Below are 27,772 nucleotides of genomic sequence, written 5' to 3'. Positions count from 1 at the left end.
TAACATATCAAATGTATCTTTATTACAGGCAGATATGGATGACACACAGTATTTTTATTAAGTAAAAAAAACATTTAAAAACACGCAATTTATTAATTTTGGCAATGATTGAACAGATACTAAAGCTTAATGCACAAAAAAATATTTCCTGTAAATAGAATGCCTGTTACCAATATTTCAGAGGACAATAAATAAGCTGTAATTGTGATACTGAAGACTTTATTAACACATTTTCCTTATGTATCATGATTAGAAATTCCCAGACAGGTTGAAAACATTGCTTTAAAATTGCACTATGATTTTAAACTATAAGATAAGTGACAGGAGCCTCTTCTTTTATATAGAATGTTATTAAAAATAATTTCGCACACCTACTAAACTTGTTCCACTGCCCAATAAAACAGTTTTACATACCTAAAAGCTATCTAGTTCTCATTAAAAATCTTTCGAGTTTTGTAGGTGGTATTGTAGTGCATTAGTCTAACCTCTCTTATCAAGTGCAAATATTGGAAACAATTATTGAGGAGAGACGACTTGAAACCAAACTCAAAAGGTATTACAAGAAATAATGTTATCTATCTAGTTGCTTTCTGTGCAAAGCCCACTGACATAATTTGTAAAGAATTTCCAAGTGAGCATAACTGAAACTACAATACCATGTTTTATTAGTAGTATATTAATGTATCACTACTTTAATTGTAATCCGAAGCAGAGGACTAAACAAAGAGAATTCCAAACAAAACCATCTACAAAACACCTCGCATAAAAAGTGACTTCTGAATTAAAAGGTCAGTATCTAAACTGTACCAAGTAGTAACTAGTGTTGTACATAACAGCTAAATCACATTACATAGAGTGATAAGTAGATATATAGAAATGATAACCTGACACTAATATTTGATACAATAATGAATACAAAAATATGACACTTATTCAGACACAAATAAAGGGATTATATTTGTGTATTTTGTCACATGTAAATAATTAAAATAACATACACTAGTTTTTCGTACTATGATTTTTGCAATTCTGCTTTATAGAGAACAACCATGCCTTACCGAGCTGCCAGCACAGTACGTATAGCATTTACTTGGCACGAAACTCAAGTCAAAATATATAAAATCAGCTACAACAATCTCAGCATGTTACACATTAAGCATGCAATTCCATTTACCAATAAAATATTGATGTGATGGCAAAAATATTTTCTCTCTCTATTTTAAGTGATCATAGGACAACACAAACTATGAGTAGCTAATTAGCGACCTGGATATGATTTTGATGTGACGTGCCTTTTACACTATAGCTGAACAGCACAAGATTTCCTTCCGGGCTGTACCACAGGACATTGGCTACCAGACATAAAATAATAAAAGAATAAACAATGATCACAGTGTGTCTGCATTGCAAACATTTGAAAGGACAGGACCAAGGAGAATTAATGAAATAGAAAGATTACTTTATCCATCTTGGGCTCCTCTCTCCAACTAACAAGAAGAACAGAGAAACACAATGGATTGCCTCTGGTTAAGCACAGATGATCCTAATTTTTAATATTGTGTTTTATCTTGAACCTTGATTGGACAAGAATCGCAGTAATCCAATCAGGTTTGTCTGCCACAAAGAAATGCATACATTATTTTGTAGCCTAGACCCTTTGTCTTTGTGACAAGAATGAGTCTGACAGTTTCTGCATAAAAACACCTACAATTTCCATTTAAAAACAATTTTGTTAGTCTTTCTAGTTTATTACAAATAATGTTGCATTTTCCATCTAGCATAGCATTTCTGGATGACGTGACAGGAATAGGCCAATACTTCAGTAACACAGACGTGGTTTTGTGGAGAGAAAAATCACAACCAACCTTACTCTGAAAAGTTGTGGCACAGATACAGATTAGGTTTACAGTATTATGCCTCAGTTGAACCTATGTGTATGTCTGCAATGCTGACTTAAGGCACCTCTCAGTGTTGCTCCTTTGTTCTCTTATTTATTAACTGTCAAACAGTAGAAGATGTAAATCCATCTAAAACTGCTCTGTTCTGCTTTATGTAACTCTGATCAGGAGGAGCAGAAACTGCTGTTTTAACAATTTTAGGAGCCTTTTAATTCTATTGCATTTAATCCACATGGTATTTCATTCCTACTGTAATTAGATGTTTAATTGAAATCATTAATCAAAAAACTATATTTTCCAAAGTCATTATCATCTGGACTAATGAGCTGATCTTTGCGTGCTTTCAGTAGTTTTTGGCGTAGAACATTACTTCTTTCTTCCCATTCCAGAAGTTCCGCATTTCCATGAGCAAATCTGCATTTTTCTCCTTCAGTACAGGAGCCAGATAAGAAGCTAATTGTACAGAGAGAGAGAGAGAAAATCATGTGTTTAAATAAAGTGTTACCAAGTACTGCACAATGCATTTCTCTTACAGTGGTGAGATGTAACACATTGCCACAAGTAGTATTACATGATTGCATAGCCTCATATTATCAAATAATATACCAGTGTTATAGGACACCATGGTAATAAGTTGCGAGTCTCTAGCCGAGGAGACAGACAGACAGAGAGAGAGAGAAAAGAAGGGCTGAGAGAGAAAAGTAAGGGAGGGGGCTGAAAAAGATTAAAAACAGTAAGGGGGAACTGCAGAGTTTTATTTTTCCAGCATACAAAATCTGTTATTAATACATAAATATAAACAAACATATATAATCTTCACAGGTCTTCAATTAAATGTGAGGTTAGATCCACAAAAGCATCAAGTGTGCGTTAATGTTCTTGCATGTGACCACCTTCAGGGAGTGAAGGTCATTGTCAGCTGGCCAAAACATTGGGGGGCACACACTGCATAAAGCTTTTAGAAATCAGACTATATAGATATTCTACTAAATGTATAATTATTGTTGTATATAAAGAATATTTATCATAGTAAATTTCTTGTGATGTCATGAGGATATTTTTGTTAAGTCTAAGAGGTAGTGATGTACTGTCATGTAAGTAATATGGTATTCAAAATGTGAAACAGGACATGCAGTTAGAAATACAAACAAATGTGCGCAATGAAAGAAGCCACATATTGCACTTTCAGTGCTTTAATTCAATGTGCTAATGTGTACACAAACACTGCTAGCTATACTACTGTACCTTGTGAGAGATTATGCACTCCTGTGTTCTTAAACTATATGCATTGATTTGAGCATTTTAATTCACCGTTCATTGTTTTTTCCCCTCTCTCTATAAACAATCTATGCTTTCTGTATAAAACTCATAATAGTCTAGATAGACAGTTGTAACTAAAGCTGGCCACACACACCAATGTTTCTTGTATGATTGTGCGTGTACCTCAGTTGATTGATTACATTTCTGTGCGCACGCGCACACACACACACACAGACACACAGACACACACACACACACACACACACACACACCAATCTGGTCATTTGAAGTCTGATTGTAATGCAAAAACCAAATGATTGTATCACACACACAGTTTTGCTTTAACAAAGCAAAACACATATGCATGTGGAATTTATAACAGTTGTAGAATTCTTAAGACTTAAATCGCACAACTGCAAAAAACACATTTCAATCAGATACTCTTGGATGAAAAAACTCCCCCCATCACCAGATAGTATCTGCACACTGTGATTCTTTAACAGTTTGATCTGCAAGGATGGGACTGAACGGTCAGATTGTAACATGCCAAATTCTGATTGTTGTGAATGTCCTTCAAGCTTGCATGTCAGAGGGTTACTGGTATTGGTGTTTAGCAGGTAGTCAGTAGCTGTGTTGGTACCACCAATACAGGGTATATGTAAACCTTTTTACTAAATGTGACTATTAAAAAAATCAGCTTTAGTGCATAAAAACATTGAAAGTACCCAGAGGGCAACCTTTTAAGAGATGCATGCCTACCTTTTGCACACTGTTAAAGAGCCAGAGGGGAAACGGTGCTGCCAGATGTTGTGGTCATCCTCTGAGTGGAACACTTTCTCTTTATGTTTTTCTGAAGAGATGTGCATCTTCCACTGACGCTCACTATTACAGTTTTTTCCACAAAGCCAGCAATGAAAGTCAACCTACGGAACAAAAGCACCGATGAATAAGACTAAAAGGATAGCTAAACAGAATATTTGTTATTAGTTAATACATGTTTAATTCAGTTGTTTCCAACAAACCCTTAGCGGTATTTTCATGTAGCACTAACCTTCGTAACCTATTTTATTTTAGGTAAAAATATTGCTCCTCTTCTATAACAAATCATGCACAATTATGTTATTTCAGCCTTTAATCCATCATCATTGGCACTGGGCTTATTATTTATAAAAATATATTTAATTTCTGATAAAAGTTAAGCAATTAATGAACTCAGAATTTCCCAAGCTTATCTGCCATGAGATCAGACTTTAACAGAGGTACTAATGTGTCCTGAAACAGAAAAGATTATTGACCCAATGGACATATGACCATTTAGCTTGCTGTCCCACAACTAAAGTACTGAGAAACAAAATCCTACATCTACCCTTCCTGTAGGACAAAGCACACTGCAGTCTTCTAATCAGTAACTAGTTACCTGGACACTCCTAACAAATACATTAATGTACTGGATTTTACTCTGTGTCTGTCTATATTTTATTCAGGGCAATGCATTCAGTGGGACTCTCCCCGGGTTCTAGAGTATTGGTCGATACTGAATCTGGTGCCCTCTCCTCTATCAACATCTGCTGTCTGATGGTCTCCACTTTCTACCTGGCCATTATTGGCCCCTTTCTCATCCAGTTACCCGAATGTCCTTACAATATGGGCTCACTGCAATCGACTTTATGCACTGGCCCCCTCACAATCTCCTCTCGTACCTCTTTGGTACTTCCTGGATTTTCCCCCGGGCCTCACTCCCAATGCATTCTACCTTAACCTACTGGTTCTAAGCGGAATACACCCCACATTCTCAGCTCTCCAAGAATCATATCAACTCTAACTACTGCTTTTCACCAATTTCTCCAGATCAGGGACTTCTTTTGTACCTCTTCAACCAGAATCTATTGAAGGCCTCTCCACTCCTTTGAACAATACTGCCTCAATAACCTCCCATCCAAGGGACTCATTTCTTCTTTACATCACTCAATGCTCACATTGAGCAATTATCAAAAATTTCCCCATGAAAAGAACTGGAAAAGAGATTTTGGCGAGGACCCGGTTGATTAACACTGGTCAGATATATGGAAGAGAAGAAAATGGATACAAAACTCCTTTACCATTGTAACATGGTCCCAGTCTGGCTTCATAAACTTTATCTTCGTGCCCCCTCCCCCATTGTTGGAGAGACGGTCAAGAAGTGGGCTTGTTTCTACACATTTGGTGGTCCTGCTCAGTTAGAGAGATTCTGGTTGGAGAGTCGGAGCCTTGTTACTCTAAGCTCCAATGATCTTCTTTACCAACCTAAACATATTGCTTCAGCTCCCATTTCCTGATCTTTCAAAACACCTTAATAAGCTTACCAGACATATGTTTAGTGCAGTCACCTGCATGATAGCAACTGTTGGAAGAACCAGAATCCACCCACCTTGGCGGTTTTATAAAATGGAACATATGACCAGCATCCTGATGAATTCATCTACATCCTCTCTTCTCAAAAGACGTTATACATGGACCCAATTTAATGTTTCCTCTTATTCTTAGTCTCTTTCATATGATTATATTTCTACTTCTCCTATGTTGCTTGAGAAGTTCCATATGTACCTTTCTCCCCCCCTCCCTCAAACTCAAAATCCAAGCATTTACGTTGTTTATCCCTATGTATCATACCTAATGTAGATACTTCTTATTTTCAAGTGACATGTTTTGCACTTTTGATTCTGTTCTACATGTTCGTGTTTGTTTTTTTTAATTGTTTTATTAATAACACCAAACAAACTTACTGTAGTTTCTGCATAGTCAGTGGGCATGTGAATTTGCTTGTTTACTTGACACGAAACCTCATTTCCTTTCTCAATCTTCTTGTTGTTCATCAACTTCTCATACAATGTCTCCATATCCTGAACTGACCAGAAAGCAATGGATATTACAATTAACATCATATTATGGCATAAACACACTGTACTATTGTAGATCAGCAATTAAACTAGTGCTTGATTGTAGTCTTCCATGCTCATATTAATTGCACAGAACAGTTCTAAATATTGTATTTAACAAGAGGTTTCACAAAATAGTGCAAAACAAAATATTTTATCAGCAGAGCACAGAAAGCATATGAGTAATTTTATCAGTTTTCACTATACTCATATAAGTAGATTAGGGAAATCTACCCTCATCATGAATCGCCATATAAGATGGATCATTGTTATAATGCAATCAAAAGTGCAAATATGTTCCGGAATCATAAATCCTTATATGATCTCCCACCTATTTTCATGGATTCTCAAACCTATGTAGAGGATCAAAGAGAATCTAGTAAACAAATTAGGTACAAAATGAACCCACCCTGATCGACCAACCAAGTCCACACCCATTTTAGGTCTGCAAATTGAGACAGGCAGTCTCACCAAAATTGGGACTACTGTAAGGAAATTATTTTGATGGTATTGTAGCCCATTTTATTTTCACAAAGGTTTCCCCTTGTGTCGGAGGCAGGGTGGACACGGTGGGGGAGATTTGTAACATAATTTTCAAAATGTCTAATAACAAAACATTATAGGTCAATGATAGCAAATCTATCATCAAAACTACAAAGGCCATTCACACAGTTCCACTCAATATTTCTACTGGATGTCTTCTTCGGAATAGCTCTAATAAGGAGACCTGACACCCAAAACACATAGTAATGGCAACAAGTGGACTCATTACTCTTAAGTGGAAAAATCCTCTTCATCCTTTAGAGCAGGCCTGTCCAACCTGCGGCCCTCCAGGTGTTTGCCAGTAGACAACCAGTTGATATCTGGAAGGGCATGCTGGGACCTGTAGTTTCACAACACCTGGAGGGCCGCAGGTTGGACAGGCCTGCTTTAGAGGATTCTAGATACAAGAAGCAAGGAGAGTTTGACAGCTAGTGCAATTGGAAGAATGGGTCTTTTTTCAAAGAATCTGTTTCATGGTACAGATGTGCAATTGGTATACCATTGACTTCATGGATTTACTTGATCCTATTCTCTGGGGGGGGGGAATTCAATTGGCCACGCTACTGCCAAAAGCAACGAGGCTTGTGCGCCATTACCGTTGCTGCGGCAACGGTGCGCGCCGTTACTGTTGCCGCGGCGCGCGCCATTACCTAGTGCAATTGGAAGAACGGGTCTTTTTTTCAAAGAATCTCTGTTTCATGGTACAGATGTCAATGGTATACCATTGACTTCATAGATTTACTTGATCCTATTCTCTGGGGGAAAGGGGAATTCAATTGGCCACGCTACTGCCAAAAGCAACAAGGTAGTAATGGTGCGCCATTACCGCGGCAACGGGGCACGCCATTACCATTACGAAACTGCCCCGTGGGGAGAATTCAATTGGCCGTGTTACTGTAAAAAGTAACGCGGCCTGCGCACTATTACCGATGGAAATAGTGCGCGTAATTACCGTTAATACAGTAATTTCAACGTCCTGAGCAGAAAGCAAGGTTAAAATTACCGTATTAACGGTAATAGATTAAGCGCTGCGTTACTCGCAGCTAAAGTGAATTCTCCCTGTGAATGGAAACAGATTCTTTTTTGTGGGTGTGTGTTGTAGTGCAATAATTAATTAATTATTCTCTTATGCATTTTCTCTTATTGTATTATAGTTAGTTATAACTTCTACTGTACAATGTCAGATACAATACGTCTACTCTGAAGAGCATGCTTGTTATACTGATTTATAGAACGTTCTATAAAATAGTATAGCGAGAGTGAAGACACCGTATTTTCAATTATTACAATTTTTGTTTCTCTGCAAATAACTGAGGCAGGGGAAATCTGCTCACATTAATAGAAATGCCTGCTTAGTCTCCTTCCCCCACACTATAGCCCCTCTTACAGACATCTCTATCTAATGCTCCTGGCATTGTAAGTGTGGTAATATGAATACAAATTGCTACACAATATATAGCATTTTTAGTCACATTATTGTATTACAATACTTTTTAGAAACTTTAGGAAAGTCACACAATGAGGAAGTAGAAGATGAGGAATAAAATGTGAAACAGTTTTACGGAATTGACTTATTTTTACTTACTGCCTAGATCTCTCATACAGGTCCAAATTTCTTTCTCCTCTTGGCTGTGAGCAAAGGCACAGTTTCCAATATACTGGCATTTTTTGCCACTCACTATATGATGACACATCTATGGGAGACAAAATACATTTGTATAAATACTAAAAAGACAAGTAGATTAATTTTGAAGCTTTCATACAAATTGATTTACTTCGTTCTGCTGAAGAGTGACCACTGATCCATTCCATTGTTCACCCGGAAAGAACCAAAACCAGGTTAGCAGTAGTTACAGACACAAGTTTCATGATAAGGGTTATTGGGCAGCTAATGTATGTTACATACAAGAAGAAAATATTTCCTCTTCAAACGTTATTATAAATAATACACACACACACACATATATATTTTTTGACAAAGAGTGTCCTGCATAGGGTTAGGTAAAATCCCAAAGAGTCTGCAGCTACAGGCAGACAGGGTTTAATTCCCACAGCACACAGGTGCACTCCATGGGTGTGATTGTTGTGGTGTGTGTGTGTGTGTTGTGAATAAAAGGATTGTGGGATCTGGTGGGCAGGATTCTGACGCTGAATAGCAGCCGGACGATAGCTTGGGCTGGTGGGCTTAGCTAGTGTCAGAAAACCATGGAACATTTTATGATTTTGCCAGAGTTGTTGTGATGAAATAAAGCAGCAACTTGTTAAGACGATCGAGGTAAGAAGTCACAATTGGGCAATTCTTACAATATATTTTTTTTTAGGAAATAGGCAGATGATACAATTCATATATTTGCTTAAAGCAGGGTCACAATGAAATGCTACATCACTTAAGCAGTCAAAACAATTACTGAATTTTGTGCTTAACACAAGGTTTAATGTCCATATTATTCACTCCCTCAGAAAATGGAGAAGGTGGCAGCCTATCAAGCTAGCCGGGCTTGATTCAGTGTAGAGAAAGCGTGGCAAAATACATAAATAAATTAATTGCAGCCAAAGCACGTACCAGATTATGCACTTGATATTGCCCTATCAAATGATCTTCCCAGTTCTTAGGTAGGATGTAAGTCCATCACGCCCACCATTTTGTGCAAGCTCTTACAATAAAAGCCACACATGGGGGGGAATTCAATTGGCCGCCTTACTGTTAAAACGCGGCCTGCCCATTATTACGGTGATAGAGCACGTAATTACCGTTATTACGGTAGTTCTAACGCCGGCTTTTTGCTCACAGCTCCCTGAGCTGCCAGCAGAAAGACGGGTTAAAACTACCGTAACAGTAATAGTTTTAGCGTGGCGGTACTTCGGGGGAATTGAATTCCCCCCATGGTTTATTATTTTCTGAGGCACTTTGAAATGTTTTTTTTTGGGGTTTTGCTTTTTGCCTAGCAACAAATTATTACAATACATTGTCAAACCATGGTCTTATCACTTTGTTAGTCACATATAGTGCAGGACAACTAGGCTGGTTCCTGCATATGAACAAGGGGAACGTAAAGGGAAATTAGAGATTGAGCTATACACACAATAATATTAAAATCACCTCAAACTGAACTGGTACTGGTTTCTTTGAGGGACATGGTCGGATAGATATCCACTTTTTACGCTCATTGGACATCACAAGCACAACTTGGCGATCTTTGGTCCATCTAAGATACATAACATGCTGTGTTAGTAGTGAACATCAACCAAAACAAGTATTGCATAACAACACTTATTTGATATACACTTATCTTGCTGCAGATTTATTACTCTTTTTTACTTACGTATGTCTCGCCTTTGCACTACAATATTTTCTGTTTTTGTCTGCTTCAATCACTTGGCCGTTTCTCCAGCATTGTCCACACACAAACTTAATGTTAACATTTGGATATCCTTGATTATTGTGAATGTTCAGCAGCTTGAAACAAATTCATAAAGTCAGTAATCTTTCATGAAAGCAGATTTCAGTAAGCAACAATGTAATTGAGGTTACAAACTATATGTAGAAGTAAAGAATCTACCATAGCAAAACAAATGTAATTGATAAGTAAATGGCTAACTTGACTTTGTAATATCTTTTGGCAGATGCTTAAAGATTATGATGTTCTAGATCAAAGGTGTCCAAACTCAGTGCTCAAGAGCTACCAACAGTTCATGTTTTCTGGATTTCGGTCTGCAGAAACAGGTGGGATAATTACTGATCCAGCCAAATGAATTAGATTGTAAGCTTGCGAGCAGGGCCTTCTTACCTCTTATGTATGTATTACCCAGTATTGTTTTATTACTGTTTGTTCCCAATTGTAAAGCGCTACAGAATCTGCTGGCGCTATGTAAATAAATGATGATGATATTGATGAACTCACCTGTGCATGATTAAAGAAATCCTGAAAACATGAACCGTTTGGTAGCCCTTGAGGACTGAGTTTGGACACCTCTGTTCTAGATGCTTGATAGTCTACTTATGAATAGGTTGTCTAAGAATCCCGATCAAATTTAAATAAGTTATAGCGTTTGGCTTAATGTAATTCTAGCCTGTATTAGAAAAAAAAATAAAAAATCTGAAAGGTATCAAAATCTTTCAGCTAAACCTGAGATGGTATATAATTTCTGTTTGTGGAATCAGTGAGGCATCATTTTCAAAATATGAAAAAACGGAAACCTTGCAAAAAACTCATGGCAGGGGCGAATTGGTCATAGGCCTTACCAGGAACTTTCCCGGTAGGCCGATGACCTAATGAGGCCGCCTGTCAGGTTTTTTTTTCCTTTGAATTTTTTTTCTTTATTTTGAACGAGGCCGCGGATCTCCTGTGACCTGTCCCTCCCCTCTTTGAGTGGCCAATCCCAGAAGAAGTGGATATCACATGGGACGTGCACCATGTGACAGGTGCCGTCGCATGTGAGCAGAGAAGTGCAGCTGGAAGCAGCTAAAAGGTAAGTGAGCGCTGCGGCGGTCGGCTTATGGCAGGGTCTTTGTGTGTGTGTGTGCGGAGAGGGGGGGGCAATTCCTGTGAGTGTGTGTGTGAGCGAGCGGAGGGGGGGGCTGATTCTAGTGTGTGTATGTGAGCGGAGGGGAGCTGATGGCACTCTGTGTGTGTGTGAAGGCAGCAGGGGGGGGCTGATGGCACTGTGTGTGTGTGTGTGAAGGCAGCAGGGGGGGGGCTGATGGTACTGTGTGTGTGAAGGCAGCAGGGGGGGCTGATGGCACTGTGTGTGTGTGTGTGTGTGAAGGCAGCAGGGGGGGGCTGATGGCACTGTGTGTGTGAAGGCAGCAGGGGGGGCTGATGGCACTGTGTGTGTGAAGGCAGCAGGGGGGGGGGCTGATGGCACTGTGTGTGTGAAGGCAGCAGGGGGGGCTGATGGCACTGTGTGTGTGTGTGTGTGTGTGTGTGTGAAGGCAGCAGGGGGGGGGGCTGATGGCACTGTGTGTGTGAAGGCAGCAGGGGGGGCTGATGGCACTGTGTGTGTGTGTGTGTGAAGGCAGCAGGGGGGGCTGATGACACTGTGTGTGTGTGTGTGTGTGTGTGTGTGTGTATGAAGGCAGCAGGGGGGGCTGATGGCACTGTGTGTGTGAAGGCAGCAGGGGGGGGGGCTGATGGCACTGTGTGTGTGAAGGCAGCAGGGGGGGCTGATGGCACTGTGTGTGTGTGTGTGTGAAGGCAGCAGGGGGGGGGGCTGATGGCACTGTGTGTGTGAAGGCAGCAGGGGGGGCTGATGGCACTGTGTGTGTGAAGGCAGCAGGGGGGGCTGATGACACTGTGTGTGTGTGTGTGTGTGTGTGTGTGTGTGTGTGTGTGAAGGCAGCAGAGGGGGCTGATGACAATGTGTGTGTGTGTGTAGGCAGCAAGGGGGCTGATGACAAAGTGTGTGTGTGTGTGTGTGTGTGTGTGTGTGCGTGTAGGCAGCAGGGGGGGCTGATGACAATGTGTGTGTGTGTGTAGGCAGCAGGGGGGGCTGATGACAATGTGTGTGTGTGAAGGCAGCAAGGGGGGCTGATGTCAATGTGTGTGTGAAGGCAGCAGGGGGGGCTGATGACAATGTGTGTGTGTGAAGGCAGCAAGGGGGGCTGATGTCAATGTGTGTGTGAAGGCAGCAAGGGGGGCTGATGTCAATGTGTGTGTGAAGGCAGCATGGGGGAATGATGTCAGTGTGTGTGTGTGTGTGTGTGTGTGTGTGTGTGTGTGTGTGTGTGTGTGTGTGTGTGTGTGTGTGTGTGTGTGTGTGTGTGTGTGTGTGTGTGTGTGTGTGTGTGTGTGTGTGTAAGCAGCAGGGGGGGCTTATGGCAATGGGTGCTATTTTGTTTGTGGAGTGACGGTGGGGCAATTTAATTTAATAGCGGGAACTATTTAAGATGGGATGGTTTGGGGGCTATTAATTGAATGTGGGGGTGCGTTTGGGGAGAGGGCTATTTATTAAAATATTTTCAAATAGGGCATTCCAGGATCCAGACAAGCGGCAACTGATCAAGAGACACCAGCAACCACAGGAGGGGAAAGCGACAAGAACAGGTAGGAGAGAGCAGGACAGTCTGCCAATCGTATTTTTCTATATTGGCAGTTCCTCTGCAACATGTTATTAAATAAACATGAATATGTTTCAGCGGGACAGTCCTGATTTAGGGCTCTGTCCGATGAGTGAGAATGTTGGGACAACGGTGGTATGCAACGGGCAGTCTAGCAATATTCAGCCCTCTGATGGCATAATCAACTTTGTATTAATTCAGCCTCTTTTTGTGTTTGCCCTGCCTACACTTGACTTGGTCCTGCCCACGAAGCAACTTCCAGATTTTTTTCCAGGGCCACTTTATGTTCCCAATCTGCCCCCGACTCATGGTATTGGAACAAAGTCCCAAACTGTCTTCTGTATTCAGTGGATCCCTCATATCGCCCAGGTCGGACAGTATATACATAGGATATCATGCACTGAACAACAAAATATGATCTTCTACAGAAAACTATTTTCTGAGCTGAATGCAAGACCACAGCATCACATCGAAACAATTTAGCTACGGTGACAAAAACACAGGAATAGTGTTTCAGGGCAGATATGTTTGTTCCAGGTTTCTGACCTACATGTTTTAAAATCCCCAAGAAGATTGCTTTTTTTTTTGTGGGAAAGAGCTGGTTAGTTTAATAGTCAGGAACGTCATGTGTGTGGACAGGCAAGGTGTTTATTTAAAGTTTTCTTTATTTTTTTTCTGCTTAATAAAACTGGCTATTGCCAGTTGAAGCAAACCTTGGACTTGTGTGGGTACTCTGCTGCTATATACTACCATCTACCCCAGGAGATGGCACCTGTTCCCCTTACATTACAAATCCGTTCCTATTAAAACCCTTTAACCCTAATGATACGCTTTATAACACATAATCAACCTTGCCAAGTTGACATTATAATAACAGCTTAACATTTATTTAGTGCCAGTAAACTAACTCCACATGGATTACTGCCAGCTGTTTTATACAGTTTGTTACAAATTACAGAGTTTAAAATTTAATTTAGGTAGCCATTTTAATTCACGTAAAGGGTGATCTATATAATCCACAAATTTTCATATAATAGTGCATGATTTTGCTTTTAATTGAATCTCAAGTCTTGTAATAATTAGATTTAAATCCTTTTATTGTAGCAATTTGAACTTCACTGATTTATTCAAACATAGTCAACAGATGTATCTCACTGATCCAAATTAATTGCGACTATTTTACACCTATACACAAGGTGGGAACACATTATTTTAAGGGATAGCGGACAGTAGCCTGGAAAACATGTGAATATGAATCACTTAAAGACTTCCATACAAGGACAGCAGATGCTTGGTACTCACAGGACATATGGGGGCATATTCAATTGTCTGCGGAAACGCCGAAAATCTCGCGGTCCGCGCTTTATTACCATTATTACGGTAATAGTGTGCAGAAAAAACGTTATTACGGTAGTTTTCTCGCTGGATTTCAGCTCGCAGCTCCCTGAGCCGCGAGCTGAAATCCAGGTATTACCGTAATAATGGTAATAGTTTTAACGCACCGCGGAAACCGGACAATTGAATATGCCCCATGGTGTTGAAAAGAGGATTTATGTACTTACGTTAAATCCGTTTCTCTGATTCCATCTGGGGAACACTGCTTACCATGGGTTGTGGAGGGAGCTTGGGGGAGTTGGCACGTAACTAGTTAATTTTAGTACTGCCGACAGACCCCTCCCCTCTACAATCCCCCTGCCCCCTCTTGTTCAGTTAATTAAAAAGCCCAAGGAGAAAAGGCCAGTCAAACAGGAGCACACAGAAGAAAAACAGAAGGGAGGGATTGCAGTGTCCCCCAGACGGAATCAGAGAAACGGATTTAACGTAAGTACATAAATCCTCTTTTCTCTTTCATACAGTCTGGGGGACACTGCTTACCATGGGGTCGTTCTAAAGCAGCCCCTTAAGGGTGGGACTACTCTGAAAACCCCACTTGTAAAGCACTACGAGCGAAATTTGCATCCGCGGATGCAAATACATTAAACTGGTAAAATTTTGTAAAGGTGTGGACAGAGGATTAGGTGGCTGCCCTGCAAAGCTGGTCTGCAGAAGCCCCATTTCTCGCTGCCCACGATGCCCCTACCGATCTGGTGGAATGGGCCGTAAGTCTCTCCGGCACAGGAAGGTTAGCCTTTATGTAAGCTTGCTTGATGGTTGACGTAATCCATCTTGCAATGGACTGTTTTGAGGCTGGCCAGCCTCTCTTATTAGCATCATAAAGGGCAAACAGAGAATCAGTACATCTAATCTGAGAAGTTCTTTTGACATAAATGCGGAGAGCCGTAACCACATCTAACTTTTCCATAGACTGTTGATCCGAAGGGGAAGTAGATGAGAAGACCGGAACTACAATTTCCTGGTTAAGATGGAAAGCCGAAACTACTTTTGGAACGAAAGAAGGGAGGGTTCTTAACACCGCTCTGTCCTCGTGGAAAACCAGATATGGTTCCCGACAAGACAGAGCTCCTAATTCCGAAACCCTACGTGCAGATGCAATAGCCAAAAGAAAAAGGACCTTCCAGGTCAACCACTTCAAATCTGCCACAAGTAATGGCTCAAAAAGAGGCCCTTTAAGCATATCCAGTACCAGGTTGAGATCCCATGGTTCTGTAGGCGGAACATAGGGAGGCTGAATATGCAAGACTCCCTGGAGGAAAGTCCTAATATCTGGTAAATCCGCTAATTTCAGGTGAAAAAATACTGAAAGTGCCGATACCTGGACTTTTAGGGAACCTAACCGAAGCCCTGCCTCCAGGCCATCCTGAAGGAAAGCCAACAAGCGAGGGAGGCGAAAAGAGGATGAGTGACATGTCCTATTTTCGCACCATCTGATGTAGGCTCTCCAAATCCGGTGATAGATGCGAGCTGAAACTGGCTTTCTGGCTCGCATCATATTGTTCACTTTTAGAGCTTTCTTCCTGTCCCAAAGGTTGAACCTGGTCAGAATTAATTCACCCCTCTTCCTCTGAAAACTCCTCAGAGTCTGAAAGGACCATAAGGGAATTATCAGATCTAGGCCTCTTTCTTTTAGCAGGCAGAATGTTTGGGGATTCAAGTAACTGGTTTAGTTTATCCAAACCCTTTATAAATGCTGCAGACCATGCCGGTTCTGTGGGAACAGGGGCTTGGTCTGTATGCAAAGAGGAAGGTCCTGGTATAGACGTTCCAATAGAACCTGTGGTAACAGGGAAGCCCAACTGTGTACTAGTATTAGCCACCGAAATTTCCACAGTAGATAGTAATTAATTGGATTGAAAAACCATCTGTGCTAAAGAGGAAACCGACTGTGTCAGGGAGGTCACCCAGGCCGGTTTCTCCGTCAGTGGGGCTGAAATATGCTGGGTTTGCGCAGGGGGGACCCCTGCCTCGCAGACAGAGCAGAGCGCCAACGGGTCCTTCTGCCCACAAGGTAATTTTACACTACATTTAGAACATGTAAAATATTTTGCCATAGGGCCCTTTCCCTTATCTGACATTTCTTAATAAAGTTAGGCACACCAAACACACAGACTTAAATGTTTAAATTTAGCTGAGTAGAGAGAGAGGTATAAATGTGTGGAGAGAATAGTGTAAAACAACAAGTAATCAACTAATCTAGATATAAAAGTTGTACTTGTAATTATTTTAAACACAAAATAATACTTAGGCAAGTAGGAGAACTATAATATAACCCCTACTAGCCCATTTGTACACAGCAATATAGAGTATGTGTTAAAGTAAATCAGATACTTAGCCCATAGGCCAAACAGTCCAACAGCAGTATCCTGGTGCCTGCTCCCTCAGATCTGTTCGCTCTTCCCGGGCTTCTCCTTGGTACCAGAAGACTGAGATAAACCATCTCTCTCTGGAAGAAGGGGGAGCTCTATGTGTTAGCTCCCCCCCTTCAGTAATGCTGCCTCTGCAGCTGATTCTTTGTGGCCGAATAAAAAATAAAAATGATTATGTGGCAGAGTAGTGGAGACCTCCAGGGCTGAGGTCTCCACAGCGGATAATACCCGATGCCCCCTCCTATGCATGAGGGGGGATCCTGGTATAGCCCCCATCTCCTTAGCCACCGAAGTTCCGATATCCAAGATGGCCGCCGTCATGTGAAATATCCAATAACCGGCGCTCTATGCCTGCAGTGGCAGCGCCGGTTATCGGGGAGGCTCCAGGAGTGACAGCGGTCCTTGAGACCGCTTGTCACTTCCAATTCAGGCACCCATTCTCTCCTGTCCCTGTCAGTGAGAGCCGCTGGCTCTCATCTGACAGGGTAGTGCCTGCGCTGCTCAGCTGTGAGTGTGTTCTCTATATTAGAACACACTCCAGCTCTGCCACCTGAAAAAAAAAGTAAGGAATGCAAATAAAAGAAATAAAATGTAAAAAAAAATTACATGCAGTAACTAAAAACACTGCCCAACTCCATGGGCACCTAAAAAAATCTGAACTGAACAAATGGGGGGCAGAGGTATTGTAGAGGGGAGGGGTCTGTCGGCAGTACTAAAAGTTAACTAGTTAGGTGCCAACTCCCCAAGCTCCCTCTACAACCCATGGTAAGCAGTGTCCCCCAGACTGGATGAAAGAGAAAATATATAAAAGTTTATGCATGTGGCTCATCAATGTTTCTTTACTACAAAGTCAATTTAGTATCTTCATAAAAGGTACAATGTACCAACAATCTACCTTCTACTATACATGTGCGGAGAAAGGAGAGAGAGAGTCTAGAAGTGAGAATAGATACCAATTCTTTCTTAGGAGTGCATGGGAAGATAGACACTCAAATACTAGGGACCAGTTTTGTCTAAAGCCAATTAACCTGTTATGTTTTTGGCCTGCAGGGGGAAACCCATACACAGCGAGAACATATATACTAATGGTCATCTCCTGACCACATTTATCAACATACCCAACAGTGATCCTATTCCCTGTCATTTCAAGGCCACACACAGAGCAATATAGATGCCGAATACTGCCAGTAGGCAGCAATACAAATTTTAGCCATCAAAATAGCTAAAAAGTTTGTTCCTTTCTCTCTTACACACAAATGTGTAGGTACTTAACAAAACATTGGGTCAGACTTTCATTGTAGAACCCCAGTAAATTGTCCAGTACCCCAGTTTTAAAAGGTTATTATATAAATCACTGAGAAATAAAGAGTATCATATTTTAGGTCAATGCTAGAGCGATACAGCACCTAGTAGTGTCATGGAGTAAGTGCGGAGCTCTGAAAACTCAGCTGTCTGTAAGAAAAAACAAAGATGAACAAAGTGGTCACAGTGTTTCCTCTAGTCTTATAGAGCTGTCCAAAAACTCAGAGTACATAGAGGGTGTCCCAAGCTTTAAGAAGTGATTTCTATTGATGTCAATTAATATTTCCCCATGGTCCTTAAAAGATCCTGTAAGCACGTATAGATATGATTAAGTGGCTCCTGAATTCTATACTATTTTGTTAACTCCTTGACATAATATAAGATTGTGACAACAGGTAGTACTCAAGATATTAAAACAGTCAAAGTAAAACTAGATTTACTATACAGTACAAACAAATTCAAATCTTTGCAGGTGCTTTGTTATTTCAAAACTCAGTATAGGAGTAGAAACATCCATAATCTACTATTTTGGAATAGTTTGCCTTATCTATTTTTTAATATTGTCATTCTATGTTTAACTGTGGTTAATTTCACAAAATGGCTGCCACAGTATTTGAGCTGTGCAACAATTTATCTGTTTAAAAAAATAGCCTCACATCCTCCTAAAGACTTAACACTAGCGGGGTTACTAGAGTAACTGAAAAACACTTAGGGGGAATTCAATTTCCCCTAGAATAGCACCACGATAAATGTACTACCATCAATACGGTAATTTTAACCCTGCTCGCAAAAAGCCTGTGTTGAAATTACTGTATTAACGGTAATTACGCGCAATATTACCATAATATCGGTAATAGTGCGCAGGCCCCATTACTTTTGGCAGTAACGCAGCCAATTGAATTCCCCCCTTACTGTAAAGTATCTACCAACGCAACCTATTTTTCCCCTGTAAAGAACCATTATATAATGTTACATAATGTTAATAGTCACCTGATATACATAATGCTTCATTTTAACAGCAATGCATTTGCTAAACTACTTATACTTGTTGTTCTCCTGTGCTAACCGTTTCCCGCAAATTATTAGTTTATAAATTGTCCTGAACTCTAGCTTAAGCCAATTGTACATGAGTAACCCCTCTAGTGCATGTGTTAAGTCTTTAGGAGGATGTAAGGTCATTTGTTTTAAACAAATAATTTATTGCACAGCTCAAAAACTCTGTTGTGGTAGCCATATTGAGAAATGAACCACAAGTCACGAGGGTACAACCTATCAATTCATTATAAGTCTACATCACCCAGTTCAGCCCTGTTGGAGGCCTAGAATCCTCACTCTTGTATGCCTATGGATTAATCACAGCAGGAAACAAGCCATGGACACTGCAGCAGATGCAACAAAGAAATAGAAGGGTTCAGGGCTCGAAAATATACAATAATAAACTCTGAACGTAAGAAAAACATGAAGAATGTTTATGGCGATTAGATAAACCAAAACCTCCTTTAAAAAGTCTATACTGAACTGCAGCTCTGGTAATTAGAATATTGATGAGGTATGGACATGAACTTACTCCATAAAGAATTCTGATTCTTGGCTTCACTTAGCACTTTGTTTACGGACTGCAATCCTTTTTTATCCATTTTCAATTACTTAAGTGTGCAATCCTGGGTGACACTAATGCACAGCAATACTGAACTTTCATTCTAACATCTAATATAAATGCAGCTCTGCTAAATATATTATATGTAGGTTGTGAACACCGTATCCAAGAGTCCTCTCTAAACGTTCACACACTTTGCTATACATTATAAGGAAATTACCACGACACCTTGAGTACATAGAGGGTGTACCAAGCTTCAATCAAGGTAAGTGCTTTATTTTCTATCCCTTACCACAAACCATGCACTGACACACATTCAGAAAACAGCTCATCATAACAAATATGTACGGTGGTACAGTGGTTAGTATTTCTGCTTCATATCGCTAGCGTCATGAGTTAGATTCCCAACCTGGGCTGATCTGTGTGGAGATTGTATATTCTACACGTTTTTACATGGGTTTCCAACATACTGGTAGGACAAAATTTAACCCTAGTGTCTTTGTGTTCATCTATTAGGGAATTTAGACTGTAAGCTCCAATGGGTATGGACTGATGTGAATGGCAAATATACTCTGTACATAGCTGCATAATTGCTATATAAACAAATAATAATAAAAATAAATAAAAATAGGTCAACACATGCAATGCCTAAAATGAAGTGTGTAGTCAAGAAAAATGACTGGTTCACTCAATAATGCTAATAAAACAGTGTCAAAAAGTGCAAGACATTATATTGGGATAGCAGTTATATGATTGTTAAGACTAAATAAATGTATTCCTATTCTCTACATGAGACAAGAAGGAAAATTACAAATAATGAACTTTTATTTTTCCATATTACACTCCACTTTCAGAAATACAGCACAATGAGTTTCCAGCATCCTTCTGGTCTCACTTGAATTCATTTACTAACAGGGGATGAATATATACCTTACTCTCTGTGCCCCACTCATTTTCTTCTTTCCCCATCACTGCTTAAAAATAAAACAAAATTAAAAAAAAAAAATCTGTGGCTCACTAATCTAATCCAACAATTTAATTCATATAGTAACAGTGAAAAAAAATGGATTATGGCTGAGAGAAATGCAATGCTTCTGGTTATCGTATCAGTACTGGCACAAGGATTGAGGGATTTTGCCTTCTTGGAGAAAAAATGACTATGTATTAAGGTCGAGCAATTTGGAGTAAGTTTGTAAAGGTTCAGCAGAGCGTGCCTTGTCCACCACAATCCATTATTAAAGAGAGGCACAAATGTCAAGGCATTAATTTAAAGATAATACATCATAATCCGATAAAAACGTTTAATTGCTTTGTTTAATATGTTTATATACAACTGTTTTGGAAAGAGAAACAAACAATTCCGTATTATTTTTTTACCCTCTTCCCAAAGTATAGCATCAGGGGCCAACTTTTTATGCTATTACAATACTGCAGAACAATGTGAAGGCAGCCATTTTGTGGGCGGGGCCAATATTTAGCACATCAATTCACAAGGAACTAGTGATATCAGTGCATTCATATACCTCATGTCTCAGTGATGTCAGTAGTTCCAAGTGAATTGAAAAGCTGAATTTCATGACTACTGCTACAGCTCACAAATGGCATGTGTAGGTGACAGGTTTATTATAACCATGAAACACCAAAGAGTCGAAAAAAAATAAAGCACAAATAGGCCTGAATCACGTATACATAGTATAACAAAACAAAGACCATGCTTCCCTGGGTAGTTTCATCTGTGATAAGAAGGATTTAATGGCTAATGACAAACCCTTTTCTACATCAGTAACAGAAGGGCACAAATTGTGGCATGCCTCAAATCCACTCTCAAAGAGAAGGAAGGAAGGGGGGGGGGGGGACGACGGACTGCCACCTGGAGGACCTTCCTGCTAATAGCAGCAATATTTATTTGCAAAACCTGGTCCACCAACACCTATTACATTCAAGAACTAAGCATTCTGGTCAAGGGGAACAGATAATGCTACATGAAACCAAAATGTACAAAGCTGAAGAGGTTTCCCAGAACTTCGAAACGCCCTTGAAAAAAAGAGGATTTATGAACTTACGTTAAATCCGTTTCTCTGATTCCGTCTGGGGGACACTGCTTACCATGGGTTGTGGAGGGAGCTTGGGGGAGTTGGCACGTAACTAGTTAATTTTAGTACTGCCGACAGACCCCTCCCCTCTACAATCCCCCTGCCCCCTCTTGTTCAGTTAATTAAAAAGCCAGTCAAACAAGAGCACACAGAAGAAAAGCAGAAGGGAGGGATTGCAGTGTCCCCCAGACGGAATCAGAGAAACGGATTTAACGTAAGTACATAAATCCTCTTTTCTCTTTCATCCAGTCTGGGGGACACTGCTTACCATGGGGACATTCTAAAGCAGCCCCCTAAGGGTAGGATTACTCCGAAAACCCCGCCCGTAAAGCACTACGAGCAAAATTTGCATCAGTGGATGCAAATACATTAAACTGGTAAAATTTTGTAAATGTATGGACAGAAGATCAGGTGGCTGCCCTGCAAGCTGGTCTGCAGAAGCCCCATTTCTTGCTGCCCACGACGCCCCTACCGATCTGGTGGAATGGGCGGTAAGTCTCTCCGGCACAGGACGGTTAGCCTTTATGTAAGCCTGTTTAATGGTTGCCGTAATCCATCTTGCAATGGACTGTTTTGAGGTTGGCCAGCCTCTCTTATTGGCATCATAAAGAACAAATAGAGAATCGGTACGTCTAATCTGAGAAGTTCTTTTGACATAAATGCGGAGAGCCCTAACCATATCTAACTTTTCCATAGGCTGCTGATCCGAATGGGAAGTAGATGAAAAGACCGGAACTACAATTTCTTGGTTCAGATGAAAAGCCGAAAACTATCTTTGGAACGAAGGAAGGAAGGGTTCTTAACACCGCTCTGTCCTAGTGGAAAACCAAATATGGTTACCGACAAGATAGAGCTCCTAATTCCGAAACCCTACGCGCAGATGTGATAGCCAAAAGAAAGAGGACCTTCCAGGTCAACCACTTTAAATCTGCACCAAGTAATGGCTCAAAGGGAGGCCCTTTAAGCATATCCAGCACCAGGTTGAGATCCCATGGTGCTGTAGGCGAAACATAGGGAGGTTGAATATGCAAGACTCCCTGAAGGAAAGTCCTAATATCTGGTAAATCCGGTAGTTTCAGATGAAAAAACAGTGAAAGAGCCGATACCTGAACTTTTAGGGAACCTAACCGAAGCCCTGCCTCCAGGCCATCCTGAAGGAAAGCCAACAAGCGAGGGAGACGAAAGGAGGACGAGGGACATGTCCTATTTTCGCACCATCTGATGTAGGCTCTCCAAATCCGGTGATATATGCGAGCTGAAACTGGCTTTCTGGCTCGCATTAAGGTGTCTACTACTCTGGGGGAAAAACCTCTAGCCCTCCAGAGGCTGGCTTCAAGAGCCATGCCGTTAAACTGAGCTGAGGTAAATTCCGGGGACGGAAGGGGCCTTGCAGAAGCAGGTCGTCTCGTGACGGAAGAGGAATTCCCTGTCCTTCCGCCATAGAGATTATGTCCGCGTACCAGACTCGGCGCGGCCATGAGGGAGCTATCAGAATTACTGGCAGACCCCTCTGCCTTACTCGTCTGAGTACGCGAGGAAGCATGGGAATCAGAGGAAATAGGTATCCCAACCTGAATTCCCATGACATCGTCATGACGTCCACTGCCACCGCTAAGGGGTCTCTTGCCCTTGTGCAGAACCTGTGAACCCTTCTGTTGTGTCTGGAGGCCATGAGATCTATGTCCGGAAGACCCCACCTCTAAACCAGAGACTGGAAAACTTCCGGATGGAGTGACCACTCCCCCGGCATCATTTGGTTTCGACTTAAGTAGTCGGTCTCCCAATTTCTTATTCCTGGAACGTAAACTGCGGAGATTGCAGGGACATATTGTTCTGCCCAAACCAAAATTTGAGCAGCAATCTTCATTGCAGCTACACTCCTGGTTCCTCCCTGCCTGTTGACATATGCCACGGCTGTAGCATTGTCGGACTGGACTCTGACAGGGTGGTTTTGGAGGAGGGACTGGGCCCCCTGGAGGGCTAAAAGAATAGCCTTCAACTCCAGCACATTTATAGATAAGGCTGCTTCCTGAACCGACCAAAGTCCTTGGAGTCGGAGGTGCAGGATTACCGCCCCCCCAACCCTTTAGGCTGGCGTCCGTCGTGGCTATGATCCATGAGCATGGAGCGAAGGACCTGCCCACCCTCAAGTGATCCAGGACTAGCCCCCACTGGAGCGATTCTATCGTCCTTGGAGATAGAGATATTTTCTGGAGATCCAAGCGTAGGTGGGATCCTGACCATTTCTTCAATAGATCCCACTGAAAACATCGGGAATGAGCTCGACCGAATGGAAGGGTCTCGAGGGAGGCCACCATCTTTCCCAGCAGTCGCATGCACAAGTGCATTGAGGGGCTGGGAGAAGTCAAGACCTGAGTTGTTACACTCTGAATAGAACTGATCTTCTCGACGGGCAGGAATACCTTTTGCTGACTGGTGTCCATAATGAGCTCTAGGAAAACCATGCGTTGACACGGGACCATCTGAGATTTCTTTAGGTTTATTAGCCATCCATGGCCCTCAAGAACTGCCAAGGAGAGGGATAAGTGATGACGTAAGCCAGTCTCCGAGGAAGATTTGATGAGCAAGTCGTCCAAATAAGGTACTACCTGAACTCCCTGTAGGTGAAGACATGCTGCCATAACTGACATGATCTTCGTAAAAACCCTCGGCGCTGTGGAGAGGCCGAATGGGAGGGCCCGAAACCGATAGTGGGAGGATTCCACTGTGAATCTTAGGAAAGATTGATGGTGGATCCAAATGGGAACGTGGAGGTAAGCGTCCTTTATATCTATGGACGCCAAAAATTGATCCTTCTCTAAGCCGTTTATCACTGACCTCAGGCATTCCATCCGAAACTTGTCCACCCTTAAGTGCACATTGAGGCCCTTTAAGTTTAAGATGGGCCGAAAGGAGCCGTCCGGCTTCTTGACTAGAAACAGGTTTGAATAGAAGCCCTGTCCTTTCTGGTAGTTTGGGACCCTGCAGATAACTCTTTGAGAAAGAAGAGAGGCGACACAATCTTGTATTGCCTGGCGTCTTGATGGATCTCGGGGTAACGGAGTTAAGAAGAAACGATGTGGAGCCGTGCCCAGCAGGTCTATCCTGTACCCCTCTGATATAATGCCCCGAATCCAAGGATCTTGAGGACGCTGCCCATTGTTCTTGAAACAAAGACAGACGTCCCCCCACTGGCGCCCCCTCCAAAAGAACAGGGTGGTCGTCAGGATGTAGGCTTCTCCTGGGTCTTGGAGGTATGACGCCTACCTGCAAACGAGGATCTCCCCCTGGCAGAGGAGCCTCGAGAATTGGGCTGCCTGCCTCTAAAGGACTGAGCCCTAGGCAAGGAAGCCCCCCGAAAGGGCTGGCGAAAGGAGCTGACCCGAGGGTTACGGCTCCTACTAGGAAATACCGGCAAGGAAGTGCTTTTGCCCCCCGTTGCCTGTGAGATCAGGGTATCCAATCTAGGGCCGAACAAACCTGCTGCAGAAAAAGGCATGGTTTCCACTGACTTTTTTGATTCCGCATCTCCTTCCCAGGTTTCAGCCATAACGTCCTTCTTGCAGAAATAGATGCAGCCTGAATAGAAGATGAAACGGCTGCTGTGTTCTGGGCCGCCTCATAAAGGTACCCCGATGCCTCCTTTAAATGCAAAGCCAGGGTAAGTAAGTCAGAGTCCTGTAGGGTCTCTGCTAACTGGTCTGCCCATGTTTCCATGGCTTTAGCCACCCAAGCTGAAGCAAAAGTGGGTCTAAAGGAAGAACCCACAGCTGCAAATATAGATTTCAGCTGAGATTCTACCTTACGATCATTGACATCCGGCAGAGATGCTAAACCCGGGGTTGGGAGTAAAGTGTGTTTCGCCAATCGGGCTATTGGAATATCGACCTTTGGAATAGTCTCCCAGCGGGCCACATCTTCCTCCTGTAACGGATACAGGGAGGAGAATCTTTTGGGTACAGAGAACCTTTTATCAGGCTGTTTCCAGGCTCCTTCAGCAATATCCTTAAGCTCTACTGAAGGTGGAAAACGGCTAGCCTTTCTTTTGGCCTTCTTAAAGAGACTTCTGTCTCTAGGAGTAGGATCCTCCGGTTCTGGTAGGTCCAAAGCTTGTCTTACTGCTAAAACCAAATCATTAATAAATTGGCTTTTAGAACTTTCTTCCTGACTCAAAGGTTGAACCTGGTCAGGATCAGAATTAATTTCCCCTTCTGCCTCTGAAAACTCCTCAGAGTCTGAAAGGACCGTAAGGGTATTATCAGACCTAGGACGCTTTCTTTTAGAAGGCGGGATGTTAGGGGATTCAAGTAACTGGTTTAGCTTATCCAAGCCCTTTATAAATGCTGTGGACCATGGCGGTTCTGTGGGAACAGGGGCCTGGTCCGTCTGTAAAGAGGAAGGCCCTGGCATAGAGGTTCCAATAGAACCTGTGGCAGTAGGGAGGCCCAGCTGTGTACTAGGATTATTAGCCACCGAGGTTACAACACTAGACCACAACTGATTGGATTGGCAAACCATCTGAGCTAAAGAGGAAACCGACTGTGATAGGGAGGCCACCCAGGCCGGTTCCTCCGTCGGTGGGGCTGACATTTGCTGGGTTTGCGCAGGTGGGACCTCTGCTTCGCAGACAGAGCATAGCGCCAACGGGTCCTTCTGGCCATTAGGTAATTTAACATGACATTTAGAACATGTAAAATATTTTGCAATAGGGCCCTTTCCCTTATCTGACATTTCTTAATAAAGGAAGGCACACTAAACACACAGACTAAAATTGTAAAATTTAGCTGAGTAGAGAGAGAGAGATATAAATGTGTGGAGAGAGAGGTGTAAGCTACAAGTAATCAACTAATCTAGATATAAAGTTGTACTTGTAAAAATTTAAACACAAAATAATACCTAAGCAAGTAGGAGAACTATAAAATAACCCCTACTAGCCCACTTGTACACAGCAGTACAGAATATGTGTTTAAATAAATCAAATACTTAGCCCATAGGCCAAACAGGGGAGAAGTGCAGCAGCAGTATCCTGGTGTCTGCTCCCTCAGCTCTGTTCTCTCTTCCCGGGTTTCTCCTTGGCGCCAGAAGACTGGAACAGACCATCTCTCTCTGTGGAAGAAGGGGGAGCTCTATTTCTTAGCTCCCCCCTTTAGTAACGCTGCCTCTGCAGCGACTCTGTGGCCAAAAATAAAAATAAAAAGAATTCTGTGGCAGAATAGTGGAGACCTCCATGGGAGGTCTCCGCAGCGGAAGATACCCAATGCCCCCTCCTATGCATGAGGGGGGATCCAGGTATAGCCCCCTTCTTTTTCTGTGCCCTTCCAAAAATCCAAGATGGCAGCCGCCATATTAAACATCCGATAACCGGCGCTCTATGCCTGCAGTGGCAGCGCCGGTTATCGGGGAGGCTACAGGAGTGACAGCGGTCCGTGAGACCGCTTGTCACTCCTAATTCAGGCACCCATTCTTCCTGTCCCTGTCAGTGAGAGCCGCTGGCTCCCATCTGACAGGGGAGTGCCTGCGCTGCTACTGCTGTGAGTGTGTTCTCTATAGTAGAACACACTCCAGCGCTGCCACCTGCAAAAAAAGTTTCTAAAAATTAAATAAAAGAAATAAAAGTTTAAATTTACACTAAGCACTAAAAAAACACTGCCCAACTCCGCAGGCACCTAAAAAAAACTGAACAAGAGGGGGCAGGGGGATTGTAGAGGGGAGGGGTCTGTCGGCACTACTAAAGTTAACTAGTTAGGTGCCAACTCCCCCAACTCCCTCCACAACCCATGGTAAGCAGTGTCCCCCAGACTGGATGAAAGAGAAAAGGTATTAATATTTTCTCAATATTGCGAGACATGAAATGGTTTATCTAGATCTGTCTTTTCCAGACACCAACTCATCATATAGCTAGTTTGTGGGGAAAAATAGGACACTGGGAACGCTCTGATAAGACAGTTGCAGGAAGGGAGACCCAATCTAACTCCAGAGGGGTTACTAAATTGTCCAGGGCCCCATCCTCATTGTCCTAGTTTTATCTTCACTCAAGGAATGATCTACCACCACTGACTTGTCCAAAACATTCCAAGAATCTATTTGGGGGGCAAGGAGGAAATGCTAGAGCTACATAGGCCCTTCATTGTGTCCACCACGAGGATGGGTAGGAGGAAAGTCCAAAGACTGCACTAGGGACTTTTCAGCCACTGGAGCCGCTAGATTGAGTTTGATTGCTGCACCAGCAATTTATTCTGGCCTTTGGCATAGACTTTGCTATTGACCACTAAGGCTGTGGGCCCAACATCCTTAATCTGACATGGATTCATGTAAATCGAACATTCGAAGTAACACGCTGTC

At 42.1% G+C, this 27,772-nt stretch overlaps 1 protein-coding gene across 1 annotated transcript in view; it reads right to left on the bottom strand.

Annotated features, from left to right (window-relative positions):
* ZC3H7A (zinc finger CCCH-type containing 7A) overlaps positions 1-27,772 on the bottom strand; it is a 65,631-nt gene continuing 37,859 nt past the window's right edge. The window contains exons 18-23 of the mRNA XM_075179795.1: positions 9,940-10,073; positions 9,717-9,822; positions 8,202-8,310; positions 5,921-6,042; positions 3,918-4,081; positions 1-2,351 (exon numbers count right to left, since the gene is read on the bottom strand). Of these exons, the coding sequence (XP_075035896.1) occupies positions 2,162-2,351; positions 3,918-4,081; positions 5,921-6,042; positions 8,202-8,310; positions 9,717-9,822; positions 9,940-10,073 (825 nt within the window). The 3' untranslated portion in view covers positions 1-2,161. The remainder of the gene's footprint in view (positions 2,352-3,917; positions 4,082-5,920; positions 6,043-8,201; positions 8,311-9,716; positions 9,823-9,939; positions 10,074-27,772) is intronic.

This window comes from Mixophyes fleayi, chromosome 7 (assembly GCF_038048845.1).
Source record: "Mixophyes fleayi isolate aMixFle1 chromosome 7, aMixFle1.hap1, whole genome shotgun sequence".
NCBI classification, from domain to species: domain Eukaryota; kingdom Metazoa; phylum Chordata; class Amphibia; order Anura; family Limnodynastidae; genus Mixophyes; species Mixophyes fleayi.
The sequence above is the reverse complement of the archived record's forward strand: the minus strand, read 5'-3'. Positions and strand labels throughout refer to the sequence as shown.